This window comes from Phyllobates terribilis, unplaced genomic scaffold (assembly GCF_046119375.1).
Source record: "Phyllobates terribilis strain yellow unplaced genomic scaffold, ASM4611937v1 Scaffold_5__5_contigs__length_657084704, whole genome shotgun sequence".
NCBI lineage: Eukaryota > Metazoa > Chordata > Amphibia > Anura > Dendrobatidae > Phyllobates > Phyllobates terribilis.
The window spans coordinates 293,810,265-293,821,217 of record NW_027362765.1 but is presented as its reverse complement, the minus strand read 5'-3'; the positions used below and the strand labels follow the sequence as shown (position 1 = coordinate 293,821,217).

Sequence of the window (10,953 nt, the reverse complement as noted above, 5' to 3'; positions counted from 1 at the left end):
ATTGGCATGTGTCTAAGGCCACGGCCCCACTATCAGTATTTGGTCAGTATTCGGTCAGTATTTTTTTCTCAGGAGTGGGAGCCAAAACCAGGTGAGGAACAATCCGAGAAAAGGTATAATAGAAACAAGTCACCAATTCTGCATTTTTCACCAACTCCTGGTCTTGGCTCCCACTCCTGAGAAAAAATACTGACCGAATACTGACCAAATACTGATAGTGGGGCCATGGCATTAGTGTGCAAATTGGCTATGTGCTGGGGTGGGGTGGGGGCAGCCAACTGAATTCTTGCCCCGGGTGCCAGAAAACCTAAATACACCTCTTCTAGACACACTATGCCTTCTTCTAAAGATGGATAACCTAGAAGCAATGCTAGACAATGAAGAAATGGTAAAACATTTTTCTGAAACATGAGAGGGCTTTTTTGTGATTTTTCACAAAGGATCAAATGATGTAGTCTTGGGTAACCTCCCATTATAAGTATACCTCACTTGGGAATTTGAAGTGACGAGGGTTCAATCTAACGATCTTTTCTTTTTTTCTGCTCTTGTTCTGAAGTTATTCTTCTTCTGGCATGGTGCCATCACGGTAGTAGTAGTCTTATGGGCCGAAAGAGGATATCTATCTTTGATGCCTCCTGCTCAGATACATGCCATGTGGATGAAGGAGTTAGAAATACAGTAGACTACATGTTTTATGGTATTGCACAAAGCTTAATATACAGTTAATGGTCGTTTTATCGTTTTCCTGCATGGGGATATCAAATAACCTCATTTTCTTCCTAGGTACATGAACTTTGCGGACTATAACAGATGATTATATAGGACAATAGGACTTGTTACCTGTCTCTCATACCTACAGCTGGAATGCCCCCTCCCCTATATGTTATGTTGCTATCAATTTGACTCAGCAGACCTCCCTTCCTATATAAACCAGCAGCTCCGGGGGACAGAGCAGACAGTTCAAGAAGCTCTGTGAGAAGATACACTCACCATAACAAGTGAGAGCAGAAATGGTCTTTATGTTGTCAACGCCTTTTTATTCTCTAGCATTTCTGAGTACAGATCCAGTAGAAACACAGTGCACATTGGCATGCAATGTTCTGCATGCAGATGGGAAACCAGGATCTGAAAAAAGGGTCTGAATTTTCCCAGGAACAGTGCCACTTACCTTTTAAAGGCTGTGTCTGGTATTGCAGATTAGTCCTACTCACTGTAGCTGCAATGCAATGTACAGAGCATGGCTTTGGAAAACTAATTTCTAGAGCTGTGATCATTGCCTATATTGCTTCTATGATATGGTTTCCATTGGAGACAGATTTTTAATATCTTCCTCTACGCCCAGTTTTCAGCTGGCATCCTAGTCAATTAATTAATTGATACTGATATCAATTGTATGATGCTAGGAAGGTGACATAGTATAGCTCACACTGATCACTAGAAGTTGTTCCTTCGGTTTCTGTATATACAGTACAGACAAAGTTTGGACACACCTTCTCATTTAAAGATTTTTCAGTATTTTCGTGACTATGAAAATTGTACATTCACACTGAAGGCATCAAAACTATGAATTAACACATGTGGAATTATATACTTAACAAAAAAGTGTGAAACAACTGAAAATATGTCTTATATTCTAGGTTCTTCAAAGTAGCCACCTTTTGCTTTGATGACTGCTTTGCACACTCTTGGCACTCTCTTGATGAGCTTCAAGAGGTAGTCATCGGAAATGGTCTTCCAACAATTTTGAAGGAGTTCCCAGAGATGCTTAGCACTTGTTGGCCCTTTTGCCTTCACTCTGCGGTCCAGCTCACCCCAAACCATCTCGATTGGGTTCAGGTCTGGTGACTGTGGAGGCCAGGTCATCTGGCGTAGCACCCCATCACTCTCCTTCTTGGTCAAATAGCCCTTACACAGCCTGGAGGTGTGTTTGGGGTCATTGTCCTGTTAAAAAATTAATGATGATCCAACTAAACGCAAACCGGATGGAATAGCATGCCGCTGCAAGATGCTGTGATAGCTATGCTGGTTCAGTATGCCTTAAATTTTGAATAAATCCCCAACAGTGTCACCAGCAAAGCACCCCCACACCATCACACCTCCTCCTCCATGCTTCTCGGTGGGAACCAGGCATGTAGAGTCCATCCGTTCACCTTTTCTGCATCGCACAAAGACACGGTGGTTGGAACCAAAGATCTCAAATTTGGACTCATCAGACCAAAGCACAGATTTCCACTGGTCTAATGTCCATTCCTTGTGTTCTTTAGCCCAAACAAGTCTCTTCTGCTTGTTGCCTGTCCTTAGCTGTGGTTTCCTAGCAGCTATTTTACCATGAAGGCCTGCTGCACAAAGTCTCCTCTTAACAGTTGTTGTAAAGATGTGTCTGCTGCTAGAACTCTGTGTGGCATTGATCTGGTCTCTAATCTGAGCTGCTGTTAACCTGCGATTTCTGAGGCTGGTGACTCGGATAAACTTATCCTCAGAAGCAGACGTGACTAATGGTCTTCCTTTTCTGGGGCGGTCCTCATGTGAGCCAGTTTCTTTGTAGCGCTTGATGGTTTTTGCAACTGCACTTGGGGACACTTTCAAAGTTTTTCCAATTTTTCGCACTGACTGACCTTCATTTCTTAAAGTAATGATGGCCACTTGTTTTTCTTTACTTAGAATTTGTATTATGGCAAGAAAAAAGCAGCTAACAGTCTATTCAGTAGGACTATCAGCTGTGTATCCACCAGACTTCTGCACAACACAACTGATGGTCCCAACCCCATTTATAAGGCAAGAAATCCCACTTATTAAACCTGACAGGGCACACCTGTGAAGTGAAAACCATTTCCGGTGACTACCTCTTGAAGCTCATCAAGAGAATGCCAAGAGTGTGCAAAGCAGTCATCAAAGCAAAATGTGGCTACTTTGAAGAACCTAGAATATAAGACATATTTTCAGTTGTTTCACACTTTTTTGTTAAGTATATAATTCCACATGTGTTAATTCATAGTTTTGATGCCTTCAGTGTGAATGTACAATTTTCATAGTCATGAAAATACATTAAAATCTTTAAATGAGAAGGTGTGTCCAAACTTTTGGTCTGTACTGTATATTTTTTCTTCATTTGTATTTTGTATTTGTTATTTGATGTAAGATTAATTTCTATAAAGTCTGATAATCTAAGATATAAAGGAATCTCCACATGGGCAGTGTTTGGTATTATGACTCATGCTTGTCTGCAAATCCTGCACAATAAATGTCATGCTTTGATAGCAATATAACTTATTTTCTTATTTTTTTTCCTTGTAGTGTCTGGATATACACTGACCTATTTCCCTGTTAGAGGTGAGTACAACTTTAATGTTATAATTAAAAAAAAAACAATTTAACAAACTTCTAATAGGAACATTTTCAATCATGGACAAGGGAGATTCCATAATAATTATACATGATGTTCTAATCTTCCAAGGGGTGGGCTCTGACTATCTCTGACTGCACCATTGATTGACAGCTTTCTATCTACAATAAATAGACAGAAATGTGACAAGCCATGGTGGGTTTGCTGGAATAGACCGAGGTCATGGAAACCAAGGACTGTATAGCAGGAGCTCATACTTGAAAGAAATAGAACTGCAGTAGAAAAAAAGTCATATTATCAAAACTACAGCAAAAAGTCTAATAAGTGACTCAGCCCTGTAATCAGATGTCCTAACTTTCCATTGCTCTCAGAGCAACCTGGTAACCACAAATGTTTGATCATAAGGCGTTATACTCCTAGCACCCCATGAACTAAAAGGAACAAGGCAGGAGTGTTGGCCTTCATTATTTAATCAGTCACAGGTGATTGTGACTGTTTCATAATGCAGCTTGGTCCCATTGAGTTTCTTGTCAGGGATGCGGGGAGTTAGACCGTCACTGGTCAAATTGATACTCATCATCAAAGTACCTCCATAAAGTCGTCCCATTATTTGTGGAAAGTTAGGGAGGTCAAGCCACTACTCTCTGGATATCTGAGGCATGAACATTAAATGCTACCATATTGTGTCATGCCTCATAGGCAGATTATAATGAGGGCAATATGGGCTACCGCCCGGGGCCCTGAGGCTCCAGGGGGCCCATGAATTGCTCCCATTATAATGCGCATTTTTTTCGGTCACCGCCGCGCTGGCCGAAGGTTTAGATGATCACCGCTGCGGGCCCGCAGCTGTAGGCGGTTTGAATCATACTGTGTCGCCCCGCCCTGCCAGTGCCACATGACGCTTCCATCTGGCCGCCGCGGCTGTATATTCACTAGCACGGGCGTGCAGTTTAAATGCTGTTGATACCGCCCTGTCTGACTTCATGTGGCAGGGCGGTCCCAACATATTTAAATTTCCCGCCGGCGCTAGTGCATATACAGGGCTGCGTCATGCAGCCAGCGTGTCTGTGAGTGGCTGCTTTGAACTTTGGGACCGCCCTGCCACATGACATCAAGCAGGGCGGTCCCAGTGTTCAAAGCAGCCACTCACAGACACGCTGCATCACGCAGCCGCTCCCATCCGGCCAGCTGCAGATCCACCGGGGCGGGCAGTTTGAATGATGCTGGCACCGCCCTGCCGCATGACGTCAGGCAGGGCCCAGCATACACAGGGGCGCAGCATACAGGCAGACAGTGGCAGGGGGCCCCCGGACCGCTCCCCCAGCAGCGGCGCACGGCCGCTACTTCTTATTCGACCGGGCCAGCACTGCAGCTGTTAACTTCCTAGCTGTGACATCACGCAGTGCACGCCCGGCCTGCACTGCTGCAGCCTGCATCGGAGAGGAGCAGGAGGACTGGAGCCGAGCCGGGGGATTGTGTGTGTGTGTGTGTGTGTGCAGGCAGACATAATTGTGTGATGTCTGTTTATATGTATTTTTGTGTTTCAAATGTGTTTATGCGTGTATGTATATGTCTGTATATGTTTGTGTGTGTGTGCGTGACTGCGTGCAGCCTCCTGCTGAGTATAGATGGCGCCGTGCGGCCTCCTGCTGTCTCTGGGGGGGGCGCCGTGCGGCCTCCCGCTGTGTATAGTTGGCGCCGTGCGGCCTCCCGCTGTGTATAGATGGCGCCGTGCGGCTTCCCGCTGTGTATAGATGGCGCCGTGCGGCCTCCCGCTGTGTATAGATGGCGCCGTGCGGCCTCCCGCTGTGTATAGATGGCACCGTGCGGCCTCCTGCTGTGTATAGATGGCACCGTGCGGCCTCCCGCTGTGTATAGATGGCTATATGTGCTCCATATTGAGTCATACAATTAATGTAAAGCTATGTGCCCACGATGCAGAAATGCTCCGGATTTTTTTTGAGCGTTTCTGCATCTCCCTGGCAGAAAAAAACGCATGCGGATTGTACATGCGTTTTTCCTGCCAGGGACAAGCGGAAGTGAAGCGTTCTTCACATGCATTTCCGCATGCGGGTTGATAAGCGCTTTCCAAGCGATTTTAGCATCACTTGGAAAGTGCTTGACAACTTGGTCACACTATATAAATCCATGCAACCAGCATGGATTTATATAGTGTGACCGTAAAAGAATGTTAAAAAATATATACTTACCTTCTGATGGCCTGCCGACGTCGGCGGTCGCGTGACCCGTCACATGACTAAATGGCGTCACGGCAGGTCCTTTTCAGACCATCGCGAGCTGCCGGCAAGCCAGGACACATCGGATAAAGACACCGGGGGCCATCAGAAGGTAAGTATAATATTTATTTTTTATTTTATTCTTTTTTTATAGGTTCTATGGTACCCGGGTCCGGAGGAGAGTCTCCTCTTCTCCAAACCCGGGTACCATCCGCACATTGAAACGCATGGATTCTGCATGTACAGATGCAGTGATGCGGATTCCATGCGTTCCAATGCAAGTCAATGGCGGCGAAAACGCTGCGCTTCCGCAATATAATTGGTAATGCTGCGGATTTTTCCGCAATGATGATCCGCAGCGGAAATTTCCGCAGCATGTGCACAGCACATGCGGATTATCATTGGGGAACATGGCAGACCTTTTACCAAGCGTTTTTTAAGTGTTTCTGCAGCGGAATTGCCGCTGCGGAAGCGCTTAAAAAAAACGCATAATGGGGACACAGCCTAAAAAAACTTATTATTAATATTGTGCCAAATTAATTTCACGTGAACTATCACAGGGGATCATGTGACATGTGATACATCAGGTGTGTGTGTTTGGGCCCGCACCTTCTAAACTGCCCAGGGCCCTTGCTACTCTTAATCCACCCCTGTGTCATGGTCTGTATGGCGTTTTATTATGGGGGAAGTGGTTCTAAGGAACAACACTGTCAAAACTGTGCAATTTGATTTTATTTATGTCCTGTGTCTATATGAAATCACAGGCATATGAAAAATAGTACGGACTCTGCTTTCACCTCATTACAGTCCAGTGGAGGACTTGACAAGTGGCTATAGATGGCCAGCCTGTTTCAATAAGCTCCATGTAATGCTTCATTTACCATCTTGTGGCACTGTAGAAACTTGAGCTTATTCAGAAATCATGGCTGATCTGAGATCCCAGAATGAAAAACCCTCTGTGAACAGTTTATTTAGTTGGTCTCTTTTAATAGAATGGGATTGCAAAGACTGGAGAACATGTCCTTACTCAGATACTTTACTAATGAATGGACTAAGTATGGCTGAGCACAATTATCATTTAATGCTTTGCTTTTTTCCAGGAAGGGTTGAGCCTATCAGACTCTTGCTAGCTGATCAGGGGGCTTCATGGACTGACGATGAAATGCAGATCGCAGACTGGTTCTCTAGAAAAAGTGACATAAAGAAGAAAGCGGTGAGATTCTCTCTTATCACCTGTCAAACTGTTTCTTTCATATGTTGTAGTTTAATTCTTGGGACTGAGTCAACATTTTCAATTGGTTATAAGACTAATCTAATTGGATTTAAAATGCATAAACATATTAGTACATTTTGTTCTGTCCAGATGGTATGTATAGAACTGAGTTTCAATCGCATTTAAAGAGGACCTTTTATTGGATTTTTTATTTTCAACAGAGTACTACCTCCACCAATTCATGCTGTGCCACTGATTCTGGAACAGTTTCTCTTTTTCTTCTGTGCCCCTCCGTTACAGAGTTATACATCCCAGAAATTATGTACATTTTCCACTACAAACTGGGCGTATACCCCAGAACTTCTCTGTGGGTATTTGCTTGTTCTTCTGTGATGTTACGTAGGTTGAATAAAGACCTAGGTCCATCAAGTTCAACTTTCCACCACGAACTGTACATTTAGTCACAAATTTAACTATAACCCACAATGTTATGTGTATCGACAAAATCATCGAGGCCTTTTTTTGACAGCTGTTATAGTGTCTGCCATTACTACCTCTTGAGGTAGGGCATTCCACAGTCTGACTGCTCTGACTGTAAAGAACCCTTTCTTATTTAGCTGCTGGAATCGCTTTTCTTTCACTTCTAATGAGTGCCCCCTGGTCCTTAGTATGGTCTTTGGAAGGAATAAGTCATGAGCTAGTCCTTTGTACTGACCACACATATATTTATATATGTAAATGAGATCTCCTCTGAGGTGTCAATGCTCCTCATTGCGGCTTAAAGTCTCCTTACCTTGACATGCTTAACATGTCTCTCTCCGCAAGGAGAAACATTACCCCTTGGATACTGGTCTGACGCCTCTCACCCAGCCAACCCAGAACTCACACTTTGCACTGATAAGGAGCAGTACCCAGAAACACAGTGTCAGCAAATTGAGTTTCTGGTTCTGCCTTTTATCCTAAGTCATGTGACAAGGCTCGTTAAAGGTCGCTGTTGACTTTTAGGATTGCTACTTCCTATAGGTGGCCCTAGAGTTCTAGTTCTCTTCCTCTCTGAAGAGACAATTTGCATATTTCCCAGAGGAGCATTGCGTCTTAGTCTCCTCACCTTGACATGCTTAACCTGTCACTCTCCGCAAGGAGAAACGTTACCTCTTTGTTTCCTATCATTTAGCCAATTCCTTACCCATATGCATATAGTTCCCCCAAGTCCATGCTTCTGTAGCTTCAGCATAAGGCTGTTATGTGGTACAGTATCAAATGCCTTTGCAAAGTCCAGATAAATCAAATCAGCTGCATAACCAACATCCAGATTTGCACTTACCTCTTCATAGAACCCCAACATGTTGGTTAGACACGACCTATCTTTCATGAATCCGTGCTGGTTATCATTTATTATATTATTCTCTGTGATATAACTCTGCAGGTCATCTCTTATGATGCTCTCAAAAACTTTGCACACTACCGATATCAGAACTGGAAGGTGGATCCAGGTAGCTACCGTCTAAGTTACCTGGATCCACCTTCTTACCTTTCTTAAATATAGGTACCAAATCAGCCATCCTCCAATCCTGTGGCACCACCCCTATTACCAGGTAGTCTAATAATATGAGATACAGCGGTCAGTCAATTACTGAGCTCAATTCCCTCAGTGTCCGTGGATGAATGCCACCTGGTCCTGGGGATTTGTCAATGTTTAATTTGCTCAGACGCAGGTGTACTTCTTTTTGTGTTAAACTAGTTATATCAGGTGGTGAACTTTGATTTTTGTCTTGTTGAAAGAAAAGTGCCTTTTTAATATCTCAGACTTTTCTTTGTCCTCTATAATTATCTTGTTTTTATCATCCTTTAAGGGGCTGATACCTTCTGTTTTTTTTTCTTTTTGGCATTGATGTATTTATACATTTTTTTGGGATTTATTTTAACGTTGCTGGTGGTTTGTTTCTGTGTAGATAGCTTGATTTCTTTTTTACATTTCTTATGTAGGAATTTATACTCCTGAAATGCTATTTCTGTATTCTCGCATTCAAGATTTTGAATGCCCAAAACACAGACCTGCCCACAAAGTACTGTGTTATACGCTTACACCTAACTGGTTTGAAAGAAACATTTACACCTGTTTTACTTTAGGGCATAACTTTGGAACAGAAGGGCACAGAGGAAAAATACAAACGGTTTCAGAATCAGTAGAAGGTTCACTTTAAGTGAATGATGAGGAGTTGTACTGGTAGTATAAAGGATACTTTAGGTTGTTATTTCTATTGTAGCTGTGGTTACTTACCCTGTTTAGTTTATTTATAAAATGCTCAATGTGCCCTTCAGGTTTTTGGACAGCTACCTCAATTTCAACATGGAGACTTTGTTCTGTATCAGAGCAATGCCATCCTGAGATATCTTGGCCGCTTATATGGTGAGACTTCAGTGCCGTACTTTGGGTTCTTTACACATTGTATTTCAGTATTATATCTGTTATATGATGCTGGATGTAAATTATCTAACATGCTCTTATTGTTCACAAAGACATCAGCGGCAGCAGCAATCAGGAGAGTGCACTTATCGACATGGTGAATGATGGCGTGGGGGACTTGAGACTTAAATACTTCCGTCTGATATTCTTTGAATATGTACGTGCAACATAGGATTTATGTAAAATTAAATGTCTGTCCTAGCAATCAGCAGGGTTTCCAGCAGCCAAGCCTTCTCCCACCTAACATTGGTGGCATATTGCTAGGGTAATAAGCAATGTCTATCCCAAGACAACATCTGAAAAAAGTAGAAACCTAAAATATTATCTCACTGGCTACAAGAGTCTCCATAACGGTGATACTTGTTTAGTTGCAGACTTTACACTCAGGATTGTCACATTGACAAAATCACAAGGGAGATTACGCTGAATGCCGCATACTGCTACCGTTGTCATGTTCTGGTACTTCTCTTGGGGCTGTATATGGCTATGGGACCCCCAATAGTGCATGTACTGCAGCGGCTATAAAGTCCTCATATCCTGCTGAACACGTATTCATGTATTTCATATGTACAAAAACCAATGATCTTTACTTTACAGGAGACGACGGGTAAGGAGAAATACATATGTGATCTGCCCAATCATCTGTCAGCTTTCGAAAGGATACTTTCTAACAATTCCAATGGAACCAAATTTGTGGTTGGAGATAAAGTAAATACATTAAAAGGAGGTGATGAACTTGGCAAGGTTCCAATAAGAAGCTGTATTTACTGGGGAACAAGGATTTATTGAAGGGAAAATTAAATAGATAAGGAATAAAATGGTGTCAGTCACAAGGATAGCAATGCTGGACAGTCAGAGGGGGATTAGTGAAGGTGCAATAGTTGGTATTGGTGGAATAATTAGGCTTTCAGTGATTGGAGGGTCTCAGTAGAGATAATGTTTAGGGTCAGTGTGAAACCAGATTCTTACCTACCCACTGTTTTTCTGTTTGTGCATGTAAAGTGACCCTGCCTTATAAACATAGTGAAGACAGGAGGGTATGCGGGGTATAAGTTTACTAATGTTACCTTATAGCTTAGCAGTCAAGGTGTAAAGACTAAGATAGCTAAGAAGCTAAAGGTCTCAGCCTGTAACAACCAGAATTAATGTTACCACTCCTTTTTATTACAGATCTCGTATGCTGACTACAACTTGTTAGACACGCTTCACTGTCATCTTGACCTTGACCCAAAATGTTTAGCCTCATTCCCTCTGCTCTCCGCCTATGTAGAGCGAGTTGCTGCCCGGCCAAAACTCAGCCAGTACTTGAAATCTGAGAAGCGCAATAAGCGACCCATCACCCCGAAACACAAATAGACCTCACTTATTAGTGCTGTAAAATACACATTCCTGTAAACGTGGCTGTAATGTTTTTGTATTAATAAACCTAAATTAAAATGTTTTATGTTTTCAAGTTGAAAAAAGTGTTGTCTGTTCTTTAACGAGAAATCAACCAATCTTCCAACATTAAGTAATCATATGCAGGCACCTATGATGCAAAACTCAGAAGTGGTGCAGGACAAAAAGTATTGATAATAATTAGTGATGACTTGAGCGAGCATGCTCCGCACTGCTTGTTACTCGATCGAGCATTAGGGTACTCGGGCACGTTTGGTACTCCGCCAAGTATAGGGGGTGTTCGAGCTTAATGCTC

At 42.9% G+C, this 10,953-nt stretch overlaps 1 protein-coding gene across 1 annotated transcript; it reads left to right on the top strand.

The window, feature by feature from the left end:
• Positions 1-3,247: 3,247 nt before the first annotated feature.
• Positions 3,248-10,654, top strand: LOC141271138 (glutathione S-transferase P 1-like). The gene is made up of 6 exons (XM_073681241.1): positions 3,248-3,330; positions 6,681-6,793; positions 9,116-9,203; positions 9,314-9,417; positions 9,861-9,968; positions 10,431-10,654. Exons 2-6 carry the CDS (start codon positions 6,743-6,745, stop codon positions 10,614-10,616), a joined length of 537 nt encoding a protein of 178 aa, XP_073537342.1. The 5' UTR covers positions 3,248-3,330; positions 6,681-6,742; the 3' UTR covers positions 10,617-10,654.
• The last annotated feature ends 299 nt before the right edge of the window (positions 10,655-10,953 follow it).

What these genes read in the sequence shown, in the direction of transcription:
- LOC141271138 (XM_073681241.1), top strand. Translation starts at nt 6,743, where the DNA reads ATGCAGATCGCAGACTGGTTCTCTAGAAAAAGTGACATAAAGAAGAAA. An exon ending in GTGACATAAAGAAGAAAGCG is followed by an intron (nt 6,794 to 9,115) that starts GTGAGATTCTCT and finishes TGTGCCCTTCAG; the next exon opens with GTTTTTGGACAGCTACCTCA. An exon ending in AATTTGTGGTTGGAGATAAA is followed by an intron (nt 9,969 to 10,430) that starts GTAAATACATTA and finishes TTTTTATTACAG; the next exon opens with ATCTCGTATGCTGACTACAA.